We start from the raw sequence: 25028 nt of genomic DNA, 5'->3' as shown, positions 1-25028 counted from the left end.
GTAGTGTCTGAACTTTCCACCGTGGTTACACCAACGAAAATAGCTAGACACCTACCCTGACACTCTCGCAACCACCCCGTGTTAACCCTCTGTGGCAATGAAAAGGTGGGGTTGTGTAGTGCTAACCAGGGAAGACCCAACACAACAGGGAAATCAGGGGACAAAATAATAAACAAAGTGACTTGCTCTCTATGGGTCTTGTGCGTAACCATCGTGACTGGTGCTGTAACTTCCCTAACGAAACCTGACCCTAATGGTCAACTGTCAAGTGATTTGATGGGAAGTGGAATGGATAGGAGAACCAATTGAATACCTAGACTATGTGCTCACGACCTGTCCATAAAGTTCCCAGCTGCGCCTGAATCGACCAGTGCCTTACGCTGGGAAACCACTGTGTAATCAGGGTAGGTGACGTGTATGCTGCAGTGCGCAGCAGAGGGCTCAGAACGAGTGTGGTTTTGTGCTACCTGGGGTGATGCGAGAGTGCCCTGCCTGCTGCCTCCAGACCCGGAAGAACCCTGACGACAGCGTACAGCCGAATGTCCTCTCCTGCCACAAGAGTGACACTGGAGCTGTCGTCCTCCGTTCTCCCGGATCGCTGCACCACCCAGCTCCATCGGAACTGAATCCGGGTTGAGGGGGGATGAAACGGGCAGGCCCCCTCCAGGATGTCCTCTTGCAGCAGGCAGGTTGTCCAACCGGATGGCCATGTCCACCAGCTGGTCGAAGGTAAACATGGTATCCCGGCAGGCTGCACCGGAAACAGTCGATCAGGGCCCGCTCATTCCACCCGGACCCAGCCACTAGTGTACGAAACCCTGCGCGGTCTTCGTCCCCTGCCTCAGTTGGACCAGCCGCTCGCCGGCCTCTCTTCCTTTGGGCGGGTGATGAAAAACTGCCCGGAAGAGGCGAGCGAACTCCCTGTAGTTATCCAACGCGGCTCCTGCTTCACTCCAGACCGCGTTGGCCCACTCCAGGGCTTTCTCCGAGAGGCAGGAGACGAGGGCGGACACCTTCTCCCGCTCCGATGGAGCCGGGCTGATGCACAAGAAGTAGATCTCCAGCTGCAGGAGGAATCCCTGGCAGCGGGAAGCTGTCCCGTCATAATCCCTCGGTTGGGAGAGATGAATCCCTCTGGGTGATGGGTTGTGGGTGGCTGGATCCGGTTGCTCAGCTGGTCCCGACGTGTTGGGTCTTCTCCTCTCCAGGCATTGGTTGACCTGGTGAACCCGATCCATCGCTTCTCCCAAGCTGGCTAACATTGTAGAATGCTCCCGGACCCGTGCCACGACTCCAGACATGGGCTCTTCTCCTGCTGACTCCATGTTTTGGTGTGTGATTCTGTGGCGGGTGATTTGAAAGGAGTCAGGCACAGGAGGGTAAATCACAGAATAAAAGGGTTTATTCCGAAGGCACAGCGGTACGCAGCAATGCATCAAACATTCCAGTGCGTAATCAGGCGCAATGGGAAAAAACAAGGCACACAGGTGAAATATCCCGGCGATACAAAATACAAGGAGCTCCACCGAGCTAAACTAACCTCCACAATAAATAATCACACACAAAGACAAGGGGGCAGAGGGAAAAATGATACAGGTACTAATGAGGGGAAATGAACAAGGTGTGTGTAATAAACAAGACAAAACAAATGGAATGATGAGATGAGGAGTGGCAGTGGCTAGAAGGCCAGTGACGACGAATGCCGAAGCCTGCCCAAACAAGGAGAGGAGGCAGCTTCAGAGGAAGTCGTGACATCCAGACCAAAGGACAAATTTCCACCGGTCTAATGTCCATTGCTCGTGTTTCTTGGTCCAAGCAAGTCTCTTCTTCTTATTGGTGTACTTTAGTAGTGGTTTCTATGCAGCAATTTGACCATGAAGGCCTGATTCACACAGTCTCCTCTGAACAGTTGATGTTGAGATGTGTCTGTTACTTGAACTCTGTGAAGCATTTATTTGGGCTGCAATTTCTGAGGCTGGTAACTAATGAAATTATCCTCTACAGCAGAGGTAACTCTGGGTCTTCCATTCCTGTGGCGGTCCTCATGAGAGCCAGTTTCATCATAGTGCTTGATGGACAATGGCGCCGAAGGAGATGGCTGCCGTTTCACGGCCCCCTAACCAATTGTGCTATTATGTGTGTTTTTTCGCATTATTTGTAATTTATTCTGTACATATTTTTTCTTCAACGAGTCGGACGCCAAGGATATTCTACAGACACCCGACAAGGACCAAATCTCTGTCATTCGCAAGAAAATGAGACAGAGATATCGTGGACGTAGATCGGGGTGCCTTTTAAGGATCCGACGGCGAGCGAGGAATCTGCCTCTTCCATCAGTCCTATTAGCCAACGTACAATCATTGGAAAACAAAATGGACGACCTAAGATCAAGGATATCCTACCAACGGGGCATTAAAAAACTGTAATATCTTATGTTTCACCGAGTCGTGGCTGAACGACGACATGGATAACATACAGCTGGCGGGATATACGCTAGATCGGCAGGATAGAACTGCTGAGTGGCGGTCTATCCTGCCGGGGTGGCGGTCTGTGTGGCGGTCTGTGTATATTTGGGGTGGCGGTCTGTGTATATTTGTAAACAAAAGCTGGTGCACGAAATCTAATACTAAGGAAGTCTCAAGATTTTCATGATAAGCTTTAGACCACACTATTTACCAAGAGAGTTCTCTTCTATATTTTTCGTAGCTGTCTATTTACAACAACAAACCGATGCTGGCACTAAGATTGCACTCAATGAGCTGTATAAGGCCATAAGCAAACAGGAAAACGCTCATCCAGAGGCAGCGCTCCTAGTGGCCGGGGACTTTAATGCAGGGAAACTTAAATCCTTTCTACCTTATTTCTACCAGCATGTTAAATGTGCAACCAGAAGAAAAAAACTCCAGACCACCTTTACTCCACACACAGAAATGCGTACAAAGCTCTCCCTCGCCCTCCATTTGGCAAATGTGACCATAATTCTATACTCCTGATTGCTGCTTATAAGCAAAAACTAAAGCAGGAAGCACCAGTGACACGGTTAATAAGGAAGTGGTCAGATGACGCAGATGATAAGCTACAGGACTGTTTTGCTAGCACAGACTGGAATATGATCTGGGATTCTTCCGATGGCATTGAGGAGTACACCACATCAGTCACTGGCTTCATCAATAAGTGCATCGATGACGTCATCCCCACGGTAACCGTATGTACATACCCCAACCAGAAGCCATGGATTACAGGCAACAGCCGCACTGAGCTAAAAGGTGGAGCTTCCCCTTTCAAGGAGCGGGACTTTAACCCGGACGCTTATAAGAAATCCCGCTATGCCCTCAGATGAACCATCAAACAGGCAAAGAGTCAATACAGGACTAAGATTGAATCATACTACAACGGCTCCGACACTTCGATGCTCGCATCGAGGCAAGCAACTCTGAAGCATGCATGAGTGCATCAGCTGTTCCGAATGACTATGTGATCGCACTCTCCGTAGCCGATGTGAGTAAGGCTTTTAAGCACGTCAACATTCACAAGGCAGCAGGGCCAGACGGATTACCAGGACGTGTACTCCGAGCATGCGCTGACCAACTGGCAAGTGTCTTCACTGACATTTTCAACATGTCCCTGACTGAGTCTGTAATACCAACATGTTTCAAGCAGACCACCATAGTCCCTGTACCCAAGAACAATAACATAACCTGCTTAAATGACTACCGACTCGTAGCACTCATTTCTGTTGCCATGAAGTGCTTTGAAAGGCTGGTCATGGCTCACATCAACACCATTATCCCAGAAACCCTAGAGTCACTCCAATTTTTATACCGCCCCAACAGATCCACAGATGATGCAATCTCTATTGCTCTCCACACTGCCCTTTCCCACCTGGACAATAGGAACACCTATGTGAGAATGCTGTTCATTGACTACAGCTCAGCTTTCAACACCATAGTGCCCTCAAAGCTCATCATTAAGCTAAGGATCCTGTGACTAAACACCTCCCTCTGCAACTGGATCCTGGACTTCCTGACAGGCCGCTCCCAGGTGGTAAGGGTAGGTAACAACACATCTGCCACGCTGATCCTCAACACGTGGGCCCCTCAGGGGTGCAAGCTCAGTCCCCTCCTGTACTCCCTGTTCACCCATGACTGCATGGCAAGGTACGACTCCAACACCATCATTAAGTTTGCCGACGACACAACAGTGATAGGCCTGATCACCGACAACGATGAGACAGCCTATACGGAGGAAGTCAGAGACCTGGTTGTGTGGTGCCAGGATAACAACCTCTCCCTCAACGTGATCAAGGCAAAGGAGATGATTGTGGACTACAGGAAAAAAAAGAGGACTGAGCACGCCCTCATTCTCATCGACGAGGCTGTAGTGGAACAGGTTGAGAGCTTCAAGTTCCTTTGTGTCCACATCACCAACAAACTATCATGGTCCAAACACACCAAGACAGTCGTGAAGAGGGCACGACAAAGCCTATTCCCCCTCAGGAGACTGAATAGATTTGGCATTGGTCCTCAGATCCTCAAAAAGTTATACAGCTGCACCATCGAGAGCGTCCTGACTGGTTGCATCACAGCCTGGTATGGCAGCTGCTCGGCCTCCGACCGCAAGGCACTACAGAGAGTGGTGCGTATAGCCCAGTACATCACTGGGGCCAAGCTTCCTGTCATCCAGGACCTCTATACCAGGCGGTATCAAAGGAAGGCCCAAAAAATTGTCGAAGACTCCAGTCACCCTAGTCATAGATTGTTCTCTCTGCTATCGCACGGCAAGCGGTACCGGAGAGCCAAGTCTAGGTCAAAAGGCTTCTTAATAGCTTCTACCCCCAAGCCATAAGACTCCTGAACAGCTAATCATGGCTACCTGGACTATTTGCATTGTCGGCCTGCAGGCCGCCAGTTGGGGATCCATGCAGTACAGCTTGGCTTGACTTGGCTCTGAATTTACCCAAATAGTTGAGAGTCAGTGGTACCATTTCTATTCAGTAGAAAATGTAGCCCTTTAATATAGCATAGCCGTCATGACAACTCTCAGATGTCATCATGACACAAAGCACCCTAAGAGACTGCCAAAAAAAATCCCATGCACAAACTAACGTTCCAAACCCAGGCAGAGTGAATTACTCTCACTTCAGTTGTGTTGAAACATTTTGTCTTCTACCTGAATACTTAAAATTCAAGAGGGCAGCAATCACCATGGTAACTGCCTCATTAAGGAAGCCTCTTCAAAAATGGAAAGGGAGATGGAGAGACAATCAGCCCGTTGTAATAGAGGAGAGGAGGAAAGTAGCACACACAACTCACACTATTTCACTCCCGGCCAGTCTCTCTGAGCAGGAGGAGAGGTCTCATCCCTTAGAGCTCCCATGCTTAACTCTCATCAGATTCAAAACCTTGAACAACAGTGCTCTATACTTTGTGGATGCTTTTGTAAGGAAACTACAGGAATTCGTAGTCCTTTCTAGACCTTATCAAATATTTCAGCTTAGGGTAAACCCAGTGAACTGTGTGTCTATGAGAGATAGAGAGGGAGAGAAATAGACACTCACCTCATCCAGACAACGTTCATACTGCTTCCTCTGGTTGTCGTTCTCCATCGTCAAGGCAGAGTTCTCCGCCTGTAATAGCAAACACCTCCAGATCAACTGAATATGTACACAAAAAACACCTTCACATACAGTGAGGGAATTAAGTATTTGATCCCCTGCTGATTTTGTACGTTTGCCCACTGACAAAGACATGATCAGTCTATAAGTTTAATGGTAGGTTTATTTGAACAGTGAGAGACAGAATAACAACAACAAAATCCAGAAAAACGCATGTCAAAAATGTTATAAATTGATTTGCATTTTAATGAAGGAAATAAGTATTTGACCCCTCTGCAAAACATAACTTAGTACTTGGTGGCAAAACCCTTGATGGCAATCACAGAGGTCAGACGTTTCTTGTAGTTGGCCACCAGGTTTACACACATCTCAGGAGGGATTTTGTCCCACTCCTCTTTGCAGATCTTCTCCAAGTCATTAAGGTTTCGAGGCTGACGTTTGGCAACTCGAACCTTCAGCTCCCTCCACAGATTTTCTATGGGATTAAGGTCTGGAGACTGGCTAGGCCACTCCAGGACCTTAATGTGCTTCTTCTTGAGCCACTCCTTTGTTGCCTTGGCCGTGTGTTTTGGGTCATTGTCATGCTGGAATACCTATCCACAACCCATTTTCAATGCCCTGGCTGAGGGAAGGAGGTTCTCACCCAAGATTTGACGGTACATGGCCCTGTCCATCGTCCCATTGATGCAGTGAAGTTGTCCTGTCCCCTTAGCAGAAAAACACCCCCAAAGCATAATGTTTCCACCTCCATGTTTGACGGTGGGGATGGTGTTCTTGGGGTCATAGGCAGCATTCCTCCTCCTCCAAACACGGCGAGTTGAGTTGATGCCAAAGAGCTCGATTTTGGTCTCATCTGACCACAACACTTTCACCCAGTTCTCCTCTGAATCATTCAGATGTTCATTGGCAAACTTCAGACGGGCCTGTATATGTGCTTTCTTGAGCAGGAGGACCTTGCGGGCACTGCAGGATTTCAGTCCTTCACGGTGTAGTGTGTTACCAATTGATTTTTTGGTGACTATGGTCCCAGCTGCCTTGAGATCATTGACAAGATCCTCCCGTGTAGTTCTGGGCTGATTCCTCACCGTTCTCATGATCATTGCAATTCCACGAGGTGAGATATTGCATGGAGCCCCGGGCCGAGTGAGATTGACAGGTCTTTTGTGTTTCTTCCATTTGCGAATAATCGCACCAACTGTTGTCACCTTCTCACCAAGCTGCTTGGCGATGGTCTTGTAGCCCATTCCAGCCTTGTGTAGGTCTACAATCTTGTCCCTGACATCCTTGGAGAGCTCTTTGGTCTTGGCCATGGTGGAGAGTTTGGAATCTGATTGATTGATTGCTTCTGTGGACAGGTGTCTTTTATACAGGTAACAAGCTGAGATTAGGAGCACTCCCTTTAAGAGTGTGCTCCTAATCTCAGCTCGTTACCTGTATAAAAGACACCTGGGAGCCAGAAATCTTTTTGATTGAGAGGGGGTCAAATACTTATTTCCCTCATTAAAATGCAAATCAATTTATAACATTGTTGACATGCGTTTTTCTGGATTTTTTTGTTGTTATTCTGTCTCTCACTGTTCAAATAAACCTACCATTATAATTATAGACTGATCATTTCTTTGTCAGTGGGCAAACGTACAAAATCAGCAGGGGATCAAATACTTAATTCCCTCACTGTATAAATGTCCATATAAATATATTCTAAATATATATCTGTGACCAATTCCAGTCTTCCAGATAAAGATACCACTTCTATACACATCGGCACTTGACTGAGCTGAAGGTAACCCCGGTGCTTCTTAAGACGGTCATGCCATGAGATTTTACTTCTAACCAAATTAATTAGAGCAAGCCTTTCATCTAATGGACACACATTAACTGTCCATATCATGTACTAACATAATTCTAACCCAAGGCACATGCCCATGACTTAGACATTCATGTGAATCTGTGTTGAGGTTAAAAGTTATTGTAAAGCACCCTTATCTCAATGTTTCTGCTATTGAGTCTCACTACTCCAAGGTCTGTGCATTTCCTTCAGTTCATCTCTAATTAAGAGACCATTTCTTGTGAACAGTAACACAACTAACTTAAATGTGCCTTTAGAGGCCATGCAATTCAGTACTCATCTCGAAAACAAAAGCAATTTAGGTCAAAAGAGTTTATACTAACAAAGGAAATAGAAAGTCTAACAGAACAGATAGATGGTAATAAAAACTGTAACATAGAGGCTCAGAATAAATTAGAGGAAAAACAAAAATAAATGGAGAAACTTATTCAAGAAATATCAAGTGTAATATAAGCAAACTGGATGGAATATGGGGGAAAGTGCACCAAATTATTTTTTAATCTTCAACATAGGAATGCTACCAAAAATAATTTAATGAAACTGGTTACAATTGACGGAGTCACCCATGATTCACCAAATTATATTTTGAAGAAGGAAACAAAGTACTTTAAGCATATGTTTTCGTTTCAGTCGCCTCCATCTCCTCTAACTGAAGCTAATTGTAGAGATTTTTTTCTATTGATAATGTAAAATTAACAGCCATACAGAAAGACTCATGTGAAGGTGAAATTACAGAGGAGGAACTTCTGGATGCAATTAAAGACTTTAAGTCCAGGAAAACTCCAGGGTTGGATGGCATACCAGTCGAGGTATACCAAAACTTTTTTGATATACTAAGAGGACCGTTATTAGCATGTTTTAACCACTCCTATGTAAATGGTAGATTATCTGACACTCAAGAAGAAGGTCTGATCTCATTATTACTGAAACAGGATACAAGTGTAAAATATAAAGATCCAGTCCATAAAAAAAATTGGAGGCCCCTTACACTTCAGTGTTGTGATGCAAAAATTCTAGCAAAATGTATAGCGCATAGAATTAAAAAGGTATTGTCGGATATTATTCATTCTAATCAGACAGGTTTTTTACATGGAAGATACTTTGGAGATAATATAAGGCAAGTATTGGAAACAATAGAACAAATCTGGGAAACCAGGCCTGCTATTCATAGCAGACTTCGAAAAGGCATTTGCTAAAGTATGTCTGGGGTATATATATAAATGCCTGGAGCATTTCAAGTTTGGAGAATCTCTTATAAAATGGGTCAAACTCATGTTTTGTAACCCTAGGTGTAAAATAGTAAATAATGGCTATTTCTCAGAAAGTTTTAAACTGTCAAGAGGAGTGAAACAAGATTGTCCACTATCGGCATATCTATTTATTGTGGCCATCGAGATGTTAGCTATTAAAATCAGATCCAACAATAATATCAAGGGATTAGAAACCCAGGGCTTAAAAACAAAGGTGTCATTGTACGCTGATGATTCATATTTTCTTTTAAATGCACAACTAGAATCCATCCACAGCCTCATAGAGGATCTAGATACATTTTCTAACCTCTCTGGATTACAACCAAATTATGACAAATGTACTATATTAAGAATTGGATCACTAAAAAATACAATTTTTACATTACCATGTAGTTTACCAATAAAATGGTCTGATGGTGATGTGGATATACTCGGAATACATATCCCAAAGGAAATAAATGATCGCACTTCAATACATTTTAATAGAAAGTTAGCAAAAATAGATAAGATCTTGCTACCATGGAAAGGTAAATACCTGTCAATTTGTGGAAAAATCAGCCTGATTAACTCTTTAGTATTATCCCAGTTTACCTATTTGCTTATGGTCTTGCCTACGCCAAGCCAGACAAAATTAAACAGGCCTATTTATATAATGAATATGAATTTGGAGGACAGAAATTATTAAATATTAAAGCATTAGACCTATCACTAAAAGCTTCAGTCATACAAAAAGTATACCTACATCTGAACTGGTTCTCTAGCAAATTAGTAAGATTGTCTCACCCAATGTTCAAGAATGGCCTTTTTCCCTTTATTCAGATTACAACCACTCACTTTCAGTTATTTGAAAAGGAAATAATCTCCCAAATATCACCATTTCTAAAACAAGCCATAGAAAGTTGGTTGCAATTTCAATTTAATCCTAAAAAAAAACTCTAATATACTAATTGACAAAAAACCTTTATTTTTTGACAACATTTTTTAAAATTGGTATAATCTTCGTAAAATATCATCGGTAGGCCTGGTGGAGTTATGTCGCACATGCAGCTAACAAAAACATATGGAAATGTCTGCTCTACCCAAAATTACAACCAAATAATTGCAGCCTTACCGCAAAAATTGAAGAGGTAAGTGGAAGGGGGAGAAAGTAAGGAACTTGTCTGTCGGCCTTACATTAAAGAACATAATTGGTTAAGGAAAACTGTGATAAATAAAAAAGTATATCAGTTTCATTTCAGGACCAAAGTATTGACAGCCGTCCCATATAGATTGCAAAATAGTTGGGAAGAGATTTTTGACGTACCGATCCCATGGCATAGTGTTTATGAACTGATACGCAAAACGACACCGGATTCAAAACTTAGAATCTTTCAATTTAAATTATTATATAAAATTCTTGCTACCAATATAATGTTATTTATATGGGGGATACAATCTTCCCAGCTCTGCAGATTTTGCTGTGAAGAGACAGAATCATTAGATCATTTGTTTTGGTACTGTCCATTTGTAGCTTGTTTTTGGACACAGGTCCAGGAATGGCTAAAGGATTGCAATATCTACCTGGAGCTAACCTTGAAGATAGCATTACTGGGTGATCTGAAAAGTCATAGTCAATCGATCAATAATATAATAATACTTTTAGCAAAAATGTTTATTTTCAATTCACAATCTGTAGAAACAATGAGAATAGAAAAGTTCAGAACTTTTGTAAGACATCACAGTACAGTTGAAATATATACGGCAAATAGAAATCCTAAATGGATGGTGTTAGGAGATAGATGGGAGGTGTTGAATGGAATTGAAGGATGGGACTAATAACAACTAACAACAAATAATAACAAGATAACTAATAATGTAAGCATACTGTGTCCATAATAAGTATATAGGTTGTAGGTTGGGAGCTTTTGTGAAAGAGCACAGTTAGAAAGATATGGCATATAGAAGCAAACCGGATGGACATCATGAAAATGATCAGAGAGGTTGAGAGTAGAAGAAGTTCAGGAGAAAAAACTAACAAAATATAATTATTGTAAAATTGACTGTGTCCATAAAATGTAGATAGTAAGTATAAGCTTGAAGTAGAGGCCTAAGCATTGTTGTTCACTAGTTTACTCCAAGTAGGGAAAGGGTGGCGGGGTTGGAAAATAATAAAGGGGAATATATACAGTGGGGAGAACAAGTATTTGATACACTGCCGATTTTGCAGGTTTTCCTACTTACAAAGCATGTAGTGGTCTGTAATTTTTATCATAGGTACACTTCAACTGTGAGAGACGGAATCTAAAACAAAAATCCAGAAAATCACATTGTATGATTTTTAAGTAATTAATTTGCATTTTATTGCATGACATAAGTATTTGATCACCTACCAACCAGTAAGAATTCCGGCTCTCACAGACCTGTTAGTTTTTCTATAAGAAGCCCTCCTGTTCTCCACTCATTACCTGTATTAACTGCACCTGTTTGAACTCGTTACCTGTATAAAAGACACCTGTCCACACACTCAATCAAACAGACTCCAACCTCTCCACAATGGCCAAGACCAGAGAGCTGTGTAAGGACATCAGGGATAAAATTGTAGACCTGCACAAGGCTGGGATGGGCTACAGGACAATAGGCAAGCAGCTTGGTGAGAAGGCAACAACTGCTGGCGCAATTATTAGAAAATGGAAGAAGTTCAAGATGATGGTCAATCACCCTCGGTCTGGGGCTCCATGCAAGATCTTACCTCGTGGGACATCAATGATCATGAGGAAGGTGAGGGATCAGCCCAGAACTACACGGCAGGACCTGGTCAATGACCTGAAGAGAGCTGGGACCACAGTCTCAAAGAAAACCATTAGTAACACACTACGCCGTCATGGATTAAAATCCTGCAGCGCATGCAAGGTCCCCCTGCTCAAGCCAGTGCATGTCCAGGCCCATCTGAAGTTTGCCAATGACCATCTGGATGATCCAGAGGAGGAATGGGAGAAGGTCATGTGGTCTGATGAGACAAAAATAGAGCTTTTTGGTCTAAACTCCACTCGCCGTGTTTGGAGGAAGAGGAAGGATGAGCACAATCCCAAGAACACCATCCCAACCGTGAAGCATGGATGTGGAAACATCATTCTTTGGGGATGCTTTTCTGCAAAGGGGACAGGACAACTGCACCGTATTGAGGGGAGGATGGATGGGGCCATGTATCGCGAGATCTTGGCCAACAACCTCCTTCCCTCAGTAAGAGCATTGAAGATGGGTCGTGGCTGGGTTTTCCAGCATGACAACGACTTGAAACACACAGCCAGGGCAACTAAGGAGTGGCTCCATAAGAAGCATCTCAAGGTCCTGGAGTGGCCTAGCCAGTCTCAAGACCTGAACCCAATAGAAAATCTTTGGAGAGAGCTGAAAGTCCGTATTGCCCAGCGACAGCCCCGAAACCTGAAGGATCTGGAGAAGGTCTGTATGGAGGAGTGGGCCAAAATCCCTGCTGCAGTGTGTGCAAACCTGGTCAAGACCAACAGGAAACGTATGATCTCTGTAATTGCAAACAAAGGTTTCTCTACCAAATATTAAGTTCTGCTTTTCTGATGTATCGAATATTTATGTCATGCAATAAAATGCAAATTAATTACTTAAAAATCATACAATGTGATTTTCTGGATTTTTGTTTTAGATTCCGTCTCTCACAGTTGAAGTGTACCTATGATAAAAATTAGAGACCTCTACATGCTTTGTAAGTAGGAAAACCTGCAAAATCAGCATTGTATCAAATACTTGTTCTCCCCACTGTATATATTTTTTAAGGATATGTATGTGTATGTACAGTGAGGGAAAAAAGTATTTGATCCCCTGCTGATTTTGTACGTTTGCCCACTGACAAAGAAATGATCAGTCTATCATTTTAATGGTAGGTTTATTTGAACAGTGAGAGACAGAATAACAACAAAAAAATCAAGAAAAACGCATGTCAAAAATGTTATAAATTGATTTGCATTTTAATGAGGGAAATAAGTATTTTACCCCCTCTCAATCAGAAAGATTTCTGGCAACCAGGTGTCTTTTATACAGGTAACGAGCTGAGATTAGGAGCACACTGTTAAAGGGAGTGCTCCTAATCTCAGCTTGTTACCTGTATAAAAGACACCTGTCCACACAAGCAATCAATCAATCAGATTCCAAACTCTCCACCATGGCCAAGACCAAAGAGGTCTCCAAGGATGTCAGGGATAAGATTGTAGACCTACACAAGGCTGGAATGGGCTACAAGACCATCGCCAAGCAGCTTGGTGAGAAGGTGACAATAGTTGGTGCGATTATTCGCAAATGGAAGAAACACAAAATAACTGTCAATCTCCCTCGGCCCGGGGCTCCATGCAAGATCTCACCTCGTGGAGTTGTAATGATCATGAGAATGGTGAGGAATCAGCCCAGAACTACACGGGAGGATCTTGTCAATGATCTCAAGGCAGCTGGGACCATAGTCACCAAGAAAACAATTGGTAACACACTACGCCGTGAAGGACTGAAGTCCTGCAGCGCCCGCAAGGTCCCCCTGCTCAAGAAAGCACATAAACAGGCCCATCTGAAGTTTGCCAATGAACATCTGAATGATTCAGAGGAGAACTGCGTGAAAGTGTTGTGGTCAGATGAGACCAAAATTGAGCTCTTTGGCATCAACTCAAATCGCCGTGTTTGGAGGAGGAGGAATGCTGCCTATGACCCCAAGAACACCATCCCCACCGTCAAACATGGAGGTGGAAACATTATGCTTTGGGGGTGTTTTTCTGCTAAGGGGACAGGACAACTTCACCGCATCAAAGGGACAATGGACAGGGCCATGTACCGTCAAATCTTGGGTGAGAACCTCCTTCCCTCAGCCAGGGCATTGAACATGGGTCGTGGATGGGTATTCCAGCATGACAATGACCCAAAACACACGGCCAAGGCAACAAAGGAGTGGCTCAAGAAGAAGCACATTAAGGTCCTGGAGTGGCCTAGCCAGTCTCCAGACCTTAATCCCAAAGAAAATCTGTGGAGGGAGCTGAAGGTTCAAGATGCCAAATGTCAGCCTCGAAACCTTAATGACTTGGAGAAGATCTGCAAAGAGGAGTGGGACAAAATCCCTCTTGAGATGTGTGCAAACCTGGTGGCCAACTACAAAAAACGTCTGACCTCTGTGATTGCCAACAAGGGTTTTGCCACCAAGTACTAAGTCATGTTTTGCAGAGGGGTCAAATACTTATTTCCCTCATTAAAATGCAAATCAATTCATAACATTTTTACATGCATTTTTCTGGATTTTTTTGTTGTTATTCTGTCTCTCACTGTTCAAATAAACCTACCATTAAAATTATAGAATGATCATGTCTTTGTCAGTGGGCAATCGTACAAAATCAGCAGGGGATCAAATTCTTTTTTCCCTCACTGTATGTATGTGTGTGTGTATGTGTATATGTGTATATATATATATATATATATATATATATATATATATAGATGTATGTGTATATATATATATATATATATATATATATATATATATATATATATATACACTGCTCAAAAAAATAAAGGGAACACTTAAACAACACAATGTAACTCCAAGTCAATCACACTTCTGTGAAATCAAACTGTCCACTTAGGAAGCAACACTGACTGACAATAAATGTCACATGCTGTTGTGCCAATGGAATAGACAACAGGTGGAAATTATAGGCAATTAGCAAGACACCCCCAATAAAGAAGTGGTTCTGCAGGTGGCGACCACAGACCACTTCTCAGTTCCTATGTTTCCTGGCTGATGTTTTGGTCACTTTTGAATGCTGGCGGTGCTTTCACTCTAGTGGTAGCATGAGACGGAGTCTACAACCCACACAAGTGGCTCAGGTAGTGCAGCTCATCCAGGATGGCACATCAATGCGAGCTGTGGCAAGAAGGTTTGCTGTGTCTGTCAGCGTAGTGTCCAGAGCATGGAGGCTCTACCAGGAGACAGGCCAGTACATCAGGAGATGTGGAGGAGGCCGTAGGAGGGCAACAACCCAGCAGCAGGACTGCTACCTCCGCCTTTGTGCAAGGAGGAGCAGGAGGAGCACTGCCAGAGCCCTGCAAAATGACCTCCAGCAGGCCACAAATGTGCATGTGTCTGCTCAAACGGTCAGAAACAGACTCCATGAGGGTGGTATGAGGGCCCGACGTCCACAGGTGGGGGTTGTGCTTACAGCCCAACACCGTGCAGGACGTTTGGCATTTGCCAGAGAACACCAAGATTGGCAAATTCGCCACTGGCGCCCTGTGCTCTTCACAGATGAAAGCAGGTTCACACTGAGCACATGTGACAGACGTGACAGAGTCTGGAGACGCCGTGGAGAACGTTCTGCTGCCTGCAACATCCTCCAGCATGACCGGTTTGGCGGTGGGTCAGTCATGGTGTGGGGTGGCATTTCTTTGGGGGGCCGCACAGCCCTCCATGTGCTCGCCAGAGGTAGCCTGACTGCCATTAGGTACCGAGATGAGATCCTCAGACCCCTTGTGAGACCATATGCTGGTGCGGTTGGCCCTGGGTTCCTCCTAATGCAAGACAATGCTAGACCTCATGTGGCTGGAGTGTGTCAGCAGTTCCTGCAAGAGGAAGGCATTGATGCTATGGACTGGCCCGCCCATTCCCCAGACCTGAATCCAATTGAGCACATCTGGGACATCATGTCTCGCTCCATCCACCAACGCCACGTTGCACCACAGACTGTCCAGGAGTTGGCAGATGCTTTAGTCCAGGTCTGGGAGGAGATCCCTCAGGAGACCATCCGCCACCTCATCAGGAGCATGCCCAGGCGTTGTAGGGAGTATATATATATATATATACACTGCTCAAAAAAATAAAGGGAACACTTAAACAACACATCCTAGATCTGAATGAATGAAATAATCTTATTAAATACTTTTTTCTTTACATAGTTGAATGTGCTGACAACAAAATCACACAAAAATGATCAATGGAAATCAAATGTATCAACCCATGGAGGTCTGGATTTGGAGTCACCCTCAAAATTAAAGTGGAAAACCACACTACAGGCTGATCCAACTTTGATGTAATGTCCTTAAAACAAGTCAAAATGAGGCTCAGTAGTGTGTGTGGCCTCCACGTGCCTGTATGACCTCCCTACAACGCCTGGGCATGTTCCTGATGAGGTGGTGGATGGTCTCCTGAGGGATCTCCTCCCAGACCTGGACTAAAGCATCCGCCAACTCCTGGACAGTCTGTGGTGCAACGTGGCGTTGGTGGATGGAGCGAGATATGATGTCCCAGATGTGCTCAATTGGATTCAGGTCTGGGGAACGGGCGGGCCAGTCCATAGCATCAATGCCTTCCTCTTGCAGGAACTGCTGACACACTCCAGCCACATGAGGTCTAGCTTTGTCTTGCATTAGGAGGAACCCAGGGTCAACCGCACCAGCATATGGTCTCCCAAGGGGTCTGAGGATCTCATCTCGGTACCTAATGGCAGTCAGGCTACCTCTGGCGAGCACATTGAGGGCTGTGCGGCTCCCCAAGGAAATGCCACCCCACACCATGCCTGACCCACCGCCAAACCGGTCATGCTGGAGGATGTTGCAGGCAGCAGAACGTTCTCCACGGCGTCTCCAGACTCTGTCACGTCTGTCACATGTGCTCAGTGTGAACCTGCTTTCATCTGTGAAGAGCACAGGGCGCCAGTGGCGAATTTGCCAATCTTGGTGTTCTCTGGCAAATGCCAAACGTCCTGCACGGTGTTGGGCTGTAAGCACAACCCCCACCTGTGGACGTCGGTCCCTCATACCACCCTCATGGAGTCTGTTTCTGACCGTTTGAGCAGACACATGCACATTTGTGGCCTGCTGGAGGTCATTTTGCAGGGCTCTGGTAGTGCTCCTCCTGCTCCTCCTTGCACAAAGGCGGAGGTAGCAGTCCTGCTGCTGGGTTGTTGCCCTCCTACGGCCTCTTCCACGTCTCCTGATGTACTGGCCTGTCTCCTGGTAGCGCCTCCATGCTCTGGACACTACGCTGACAGACACAGCAAACCTTCTTACCACAGCTCGCATTGATGTGCCATCCTGGATGAGCTGCACTACCTGAGCCACTTGTGTGGGTTGTAGACTCCGTCTCATGCTACCACTAGAGTGAAAGCACCGCCAGCATTCAAAAGTGACCAAAACATCAGCCAGGAAGCATAGGAACTGAGAAGTGGTCTGTGGTCACCACCTGCAGAACCACTTCTTTATTGGGGGTGTCTTGCTAATTGCCTATAATTTCCACCTGTTGTCTATTCCATTTGCAAACAGCATGTGAAATGTATTGTCAATCAGTGTTGCTTCCTAAGTGGACAGTTTGATTTCACAGAAGTGTGATTGACTTAGAGTTACATTGTGTTGTTTAAGTGTTCCCTTTATTTTTTTGAGCAGTGTATATATATATATATATATACAGTGGGGGAAAAAAGTATTTAGTCAGCCACCAATTGTGCCAGTTCTCCCACTTAAAAAGATGAGAGAGGCCTGTAATTTTCATCATAGGTACACATCAACTATGACAGACAAATTGAGATTTTTTTTTCTCCAGAAAATCACATTGTAGGATTTTTAATGAATGTATTTGCAAATTATGGTGGAAATTAAGTATTTGGTCACCTAGAAACAAGCAAGATTTCTGTCTCTCACAGACCTGTAACTTCTTCTTTAAGAGGCTCCTCTGTCCTTCACTCGTTACCTGTATTAATGGCACCTGTTTGAACTTGTTATCAGTATAAAAGACACCTGTCCACAACCTCAAACAGTCACACTCCAAACTCCACTATGGCCAATACCAAAGAGCTGTCAAAGGACACCAGAAACAAAATTGTAGACCTGCACCAGGCTGGGAAGACTGAATCTGCAATAGGTAAGCAGCTTGGTTTGAAGAAATCAACTGTGGGAGCAATTATTAGGAAATGGAAGACATACAAGACCACTGATAATCTCCCTCGATCTGGGGCTCCACGCAAGATCTCACCCCGTGGGGTCAAAATGATCACAAGAACGGTGAGCAAAAATCCCAGAACCACACGGGGGGACCTAGTGAATGACCTGCAGAGAGCTGGGACCAAAGTAACAAAGCCTACCATCAGTAACACACTACGCCGCCAGGGACTCAAATCCTGCAGTGCCAGACGTGTCCCCCTGCTTAAGCCAGTACAAGTCCAGGCCCGTCTGAAGTTTGCTAGAGTGCATTTGGATGATCCAGAAGAGGATTGGGAGAATGTCATATGGTCAGATGAAACCAAAATAGAACTTTTTGGTAAAAACTCAACTCGTCGTGTTTGGAGGACAAAGAATGCTGAGTTGCATCCAAAGAACACCATACCTACTGTGAAGCATGGGGGTGGAAACATCATGCTTTGGGGCTGTTTTTCTGCAAAGGGACCAGGACGACTGATCCGTGTAAAGGAAAGAATGAATGGGGCCATGTATCATGAGATTTTGAGTGAAAACCTCCTTCCATTAGCAAGGGCATTGAAGATGAAACGTGGCTGGGTCTTTCAGCATGACAATGATCCCAAACACACCGCCCGGGCAACGAATGAGTGGCTTTGTAAGAAGCATTTCAAGGTCCTGGAGTGGCCTAGCCAGTCTCCAGATCTCAACCCCATAGAAAATCTTTGGAGGGAGTTGAAAGTCCGTTTTGCCCAGCGACAGCCCCAAAACATCACTGCTCTAGAGGAGATCTGCATGGAGGAATGGGCCAAAATACCAGCAACAGTGTGTGAAAACCTTGTGAAGACTTACAGAAAACGTTTGACCTGTGTCATTGCCAACAAAGGGTATATAACAAAGTATTGAGAAACTTTTGTTATTGACTAAATACTTATTTTCCACCATAATTTGCAAATAAATTCATAAAAAATCCTACAATGTGATTTTCTGGAGAAAAAATATCTCATTTTGTCTGTCATAGTTGACGTGTACCTACGATGAAAATTACAGGCCTCTCTCATCTTTTTAAGTGGGAGAACTTGCACAATTGGTGGCTGACTAAATACTTTTTCCCCCCACTGTATATATATATATATATACACTGCTCAAAAAAATAAAGGGAACACTTAAACAACACATCCTAGATCTGAATGAAATAATCTTATTAAATACTTATTTCTTTACATAGTTGAATGTGCTGACAACAAAATCACACACAAATGATCAATGGAAATCAAATTTATCAACCCATGGAGGTCTGGATTTGGAGTCACCCTCAAAATTTAAGTGGAAAACCACATTACAGGCTGATCCAACTTTGATGTAATGTCCTTAAAACAAGTCAAAATGAGGCTCAGTAGTGTGTGTGGCCTCCACGTGCCTGTATGACCTCCCTACAACGGCTGGGCATGCTCCTGATGAGGTGGCGGATGGTCTCCTGCGCGATCTCCTCCCAGACCTGGACTAAAGCATCCGCCAACTCCTGGACAGTCTGTGGTGCAACGTGGCGTTGGTGGATGGAGCGAGACATGATGTGCTCAATTGGATTCAGGTCTGGGGAACGGGCGGGCCAGTCCATAGCATCAATGCCTTCCTCTTGCAGGAACTGCTGACACACTCCAGCCACATGAGGTCTAGCATTGTCTTGCATTAGGAGGAACGCAGGGCCAACTGCACCAGCATATGGTCTCACAAGGGGTCTGAGGATCTCATCTCGGTACCTAATGGCAGTCAGGCTACCTCTGGCGACCACATGGAGGGCTGTGCGGCCCCACAAAGAAATGCCACCCCACACCATGACTGACCCACCGCCAAACCGGTCATGCTAGAGGATGTTGCAGGCAGCAGAACGTTCTCCACGGCGTCTCCAGACTCTGTCACGTCTGTCACGTGCTCAGTGTGAACCTGCTTTCATCTGTGAAGAGCACAGGGCGCCAGTGGCGAATTTGCCAATCTTGGTGTTCTCTGGCAAATGCCAAACGTCCTGCACGGTGTTGGGCTGTAAGCACAACCCCCACCTGTGGACGTCGGGCCCTCATACCACCCTCATGGAGTCTGTTTCTGACCGTTTGAGCAGACACATGCGCATTTGTGGCCTGCTGGAGGTCATTTTGCCGGGCTCTGGCAGTGCTCCTCCTGCTCCTCCTTGCACAAAGGCGGAGGTAGCGGTCCTGCTGCTGGGTTGTTGCCCTACTATGGCCTCCTCCACGTCTCCTGATGTACTGGCCTGTCTCCTGGTAGCGCCTCCATGCTCTGGACACTACGCTGACAGACACAGCAAACCTTCTTGCCACAGCTCGCATTGATGTGCCATCCTGGATGAGCTGCAATACCTGAGCCACTTATGTGGGTTGTAGACTCCGTCTCATGCTACCACTAGAGTGAAAGCACCGCCAGCATTCAAAAGTGACCAAAACATCAGCCAGGAAGCATAGGAACTGAGAAGTGGTCTGTGTTCACCACCTGCAGAACCACTTCTTTATTGGGGGTGTCTTGCAAATTGCCTATAATTTCCACCTGTTGTCTATTCCATTTGCACAACAGCATGTGAAATGTATTGTCAATCAGTGTTGCTTCGTAAGTGGACAGTTTGATTTCACAGAACTGTGATTGACTTGGAGTTACATTGTGTTGTTAAAGTGTTCCTTTAATTTTTTTGAGCAGTGTATATAAACATGGGGGATTGGAAGTGAAGCAGACAATTACATTGATGGAAGTTACAATCTATCTGCAATATTAAGCTGATCTACCCCATAGAAAAAAAGAACAGAACTAACTTACGGCTCAATAAAATACCAGACAGAATAGGTGATAGGACTATGAGAAATCATATACACCGAATATACAAAACATTAAAGACACCTGCTCTTTCCATGACATAGACTGACCAGGTGAAAGCTATGATCCGTTATTGATGTCACTTGTTAAATCCCCTTCAATCAGTGTAGATGAAGGGGAGGGGACAGGTTAAATAAGGTTTTTTAAGCAATTGAGACATGAATTGTGTATGTGTGCCATTCAGAGGGTGAATGGACAAGACAAAATATTTAAGTGCCTTTGAACAGGGTATGGTAGTAGGTGCCAGGCACACCGTTTTTTGTCAAGAACTGAAACGCTGCTGGGTTTTTCACGCTCAACAGTTTCCCGTGTGTATCAAGAATGGTCCATCACCCAAACGACATCCAGCCAACTTGTCACAACTGTGGGAAATAATTAGAGTCAACATGGGCCGGTATCCCTGTGGAACGCTTTCGACACCTTGTAGAGTCCATGCCCCAACGAATTGAGGCTGTTCTGAGGGAAAAGGAGGGAGCTAAAAAGCTCTTCTCAGAGTATGCATCTGCACAGCAGTGTTCTAGAATATTGGACCATTGGCTTTCATACTTTTCGAATTCTCAGAGCAATTTCTCCCAGCGTCACCAGATTCAAATGAATAGGAGCCGCATATGAGGAAATGCGTTGGTTGGGACTTTGGGGGAGGTGTGCGGTCAGGCTGTGCGTCCTCCACAGACGGTGGTCTCAGAGCCATGTAGCTATGTCACAATGGGCCACCAGACTGTCGCGGCTCTGCTTCTATGAACTCTGAATTAGCCTTAAGAGTGTACCCAACACATTCTGTACATCACCTCTTTGCCTGCTATTCTACAATCTGTTTTTCACTGGAGTCAGACATCAATAATGGCCTTTTGAGGCCTCGCTGCCAAACCAAACACAGCTAATGGATGACGCTGTAAATCTGTGGTGTCCCAACCTCATCCCTAAGAGCTAACAGGTCTCCCTGAAGTGGGGTGTAGCGATGTATCCCAGGTGGAATTTAATTACTGATAGAAGGTTTTCAATCAAGAGCTGATCAATTCCAGGAACACAGAAGAGACTGAGGTGACATTCTACTGAAATTATTAATTCAGTAAATCTATCAAGGGATAGCTAAGGTACAATATTAGCCAGGAGACTCAGGGATGCTACTTAGTAAATCTTGTAGACAACTGCTTTAGGTAGTGTTGAAAGTGGAAGTGTTTTGGTGTTTGTGGTTTCTGAGGGAGGCAAAGTAAAAAGTTTGAGGAATGCAACATGATACTTAAAGGTAGACTCAGCGATATGACATAGATGCAGAAAGTAAACAGCATAGTGGGTCAATTTCCGCAACAACTAAGAGGTTCAACTAATCCGCTGTTTTGGTCCCCTGGCTACCATGCTGTAACAGCATGAAGTGAACCCGTGAACATGCACAGATACTGTGTGTGAGAGTGTGAGAGCGAAGTCTTGCATCTCACTCATCTCAATATCTGCGGTGCTGCTCATGCCATTGTCATTTCGCTGAGTCTACCTTTAAATTAGGTGTTGAGTGGCTGGACAGCACATCAACAAAAAATCTGAAAATCCCAGGAAAATGTAATAAGGTAGAGAAGCAACTCACAATGATTTTAAAAGCAGATAGTTTTATTGACCTCTCATATATACTGTATGTTCTTTAATCCATCACTGTTTTTATGTATTAGAAAAGTGTGTGCATGCCTGCTGCGTGTGTGTTTGTGTGTGTACTTGTGTACGTGTGTATGTGTGTACGGTTATGTGTGTGTGCATGCTTGCATCAAATGTTTACCTCACCCACAGCTTTAGGAGTTCATTAGCACTAACACTCCGTAAAGCACAGTGGGTTTAAATTGAAATAATTGAAAACGCATAAAAATTAAAATGACAAATAACTAATTTAATGGGACAACTAACTACTTTAGGAAAGACAAAAAAAGAGGAGAGATATTTTTAAATAACCCTTGACACAATACTGTAATTTCAAGTGGCTCATTGCTGGCTCTTGGCTGGTGATCCAGGTTGTTTAGTTCTCCAGGTGTGTCCATATGACCTACTGTGTGGAGTTATTGCCTAACACTGGTTCTGGAATGGTGAACGTCTGAGCACCATTAATTAAAAAAGAGTGGTCATATAAATCACAACAGGGGTCTGAAAAGAAGGCAGAGTGTTTCTGAGGAGAAAGATATCGTAGGACACTGATTCAGAGGGGTTGGGTTAAATGCGGAAGACACATTTCATTTGAATGCATTCAGTTGTGCAATTGACTAGGTATCCCTTTCCCTTCACTTGGAGTTAAAAAGGCCAACGCATCACCCCGAAGTCATAGAGCCTATAAGACTATCCAATTTAAAGGTCACGGAAATCCAAGTTATGAGCTTGAACTTTAAGAGGTAGGGGCCTTATAAGATATGGGCTGGATGGGGCCTCAATCTGCTATCGATGAAATATCACTTCACCTTTCCAAATGAGTCTTATGGATTTACAAGCTGTACTCATTTGCCGGCCATTCCACTACTTTCTAGCATTATCCAGGCCTTCCGTTTTGGTTGACATGCGGTTAGCACAGTTTCAACCCAGATATCTGTCTCACTCCTTTGACTCCTCAGCAAGCAAATGTGAAACAAATGACTTTTTGGTTGAGGTGGTGAAGAGAATCAAAAGAGAGGCTTCTCCAGACAGTGAGCACAGTGGGCCGGATCTGTGTTAATTTGTTTATTGGCTCACTTTCATATGCAGCAAATTGTTCATTGAGGATTACAGGGAAGGCCCCCAAGTGTGCTTTCACGGCTGGAAAACTAGGAAAGTAGTTTGAAATAAAATGGAAAAACTAATCACCTCAATGAGTTTTAGCCTAAAAGTGTAATTACAAGCATAATTTAAAGGGATAGCATCCACGATGAAGGTATGAGTCTGAAAGTCAGAAAATATCCAATTGGGTCTACAGAGACAGACAAGTTAATCAATGTAATTCAAGAAGCCAGTTTATCTAATGGCATTACTGAAGAAGTCAAGGTCATGATTGCATGCTAAATGGAATTTGGATATCGTCATCCTAAAATGTCCTCAATTCCAGAATAATTTCATTATAATAAAATCAAAACTATGAAGGCTACTGCTGAGTTAGATGACAATTGCTTTCATTAATCCAGTCTAATTAATGGATGGATATAATAGTCCATTACTCCTGCTGATCCCTTGATCATCAATATATCTGGTTGGGGTTTAGGCCTAAATCACAGTCACACAGGGTGGGGCACAGTTATGAAATCCTTCCTGTATGAACTGATAAAGCTAAGGTAGATAAATAACATTAAGTTGTACTATTTATCCTAATAGTATGTGTTTTATGTAGTGCATGAATCCCTAACTTTTCCTGATTCATAAAAAAGGCTGGTAAAAATGTATTCAATTTGGTCAAAGCATCACTATTCCACATGTATGTATTACAGGAAAGAAACAGATCAGTATTACTGATCTGGGATCTGCAGACAGATGGTAAGTTCTATTAGCTTCCTGTAGAGCAGATGTGAATGAGGAAAACATTCACAGGAACATGGCCTTAAATGTTAAAAGGTACAATGCAGCCTTTTTTTATCTCAATATCAAATAATTTCTGGGTAACAATTAAGTACCATACTGTGATTGTTTTCATTTAAAATTGTCATAAAGAAGAAAAAAAAAGCTTCTTAGCAAAGAGCAATTTCTCAAGCAATTTTGCTAGGACTGTCTGCGAGTGGTCTGAGTGCAGGTTGACGTTTATTGTCATGAAACTTGCCCTGGAAGCAGAACTGAGCGATTTCCGCTAGATGGGCCAGCTATATATATTGGCTATATTGTACAAATTAATGAAAACAAAAATTTGCTTTTTGGTCTTCATTTAGGGTTAGGCATTAGAGTTAGCAGTGTGGTTAAGGTTAGGTTTACAATCCGTTTTTATAACTTTGTGGCTCTGCCAGTTAGTGACCACTCTGAAGAGCTGCCTCTAGAACAAGACTCATGACAAAAAACATGGGGAGGGGAAACTAGCTGTTTTCAGGTTTGGAACTCTCTTTCTTATTGGTCTATTAACCAATTTATCACCAGGCAGGCCAAAACTCCATCCCACCAAAACAGGCTTAAATTTCATGTACTCTTTTCAAACAGCTCTTACACTAAAAGGGCATTATCATAATTTTTACAATTTCAAAGTATTATTCCAACCTCATAGTGTGGAAATATATACAGAAGATGGCCCTATTTGGTAAAAGACCAAGTCCATATTATGGCAAGAACAGCTCAAATAAGCAAAGAGAAACGACAGTCCATCATTACTTTAAGACATTAATGTCAGTCAATATGGAACATTTCAAGAACTGATAAAGTTTCTTCAAGTGCAGTTGCAAAAACCATCAAGCGCTATGATGAAACTGGCTCTCATGAGGACCACCACAGGAATGGAAGAACCAGAGTTACCTTTGCTGCAGAGGATACGTTCATTAGGGTTACCAGCCTCAGAAATTGCAGCCCAAATAAATGCTTCACAGAGTTCAAGTAACCA

At 43.9% G+C, this 25028-nt stretch overlaps 1 protein-coding gene across 1 annotated transcript in view; it reads right to left on the bottom strand.

Annotated features, from left to right (window-relative positions):
* LOC311128743 (nck-associated protein 5-like) overlaps nt 1-25028 on the bottom strand; it is a gene marked incomplete at both ends in the record, with an annotated part of 114858 nt that overhangs the window by 57575 nt on the left and 32255 nt on the right. Inside the window, one exon of the mRNA XM_084160993.1 lies at nt 5558-5626. Coding sequence (XP_084017119.1) covers nt 5558-5626 — 69 coding nt within the window. The remainder of the gene's footprint in view (nt 1-5557; nt 5627-25028) is intronic.

This window comes from Coregonus lavaretus (genome assembly GCF_964263955.1).
Source record: "Coregonus lavaretus genome assembly, chromosome: 5".
In the NCBI taxonomy this organism is placed as follows: domain Eukaryota; kingdom Metazoa; phylum Chordata; class Actinopteri; order Salmoniformes; family Salmonidae; genus Coregonus; species Coregonus lavaretus.
The sequence above is the reverse complement of the archived record's forward strand: the minus strand, read 5'-3'. Positions and strand labels throughout refer to the sequence as shown.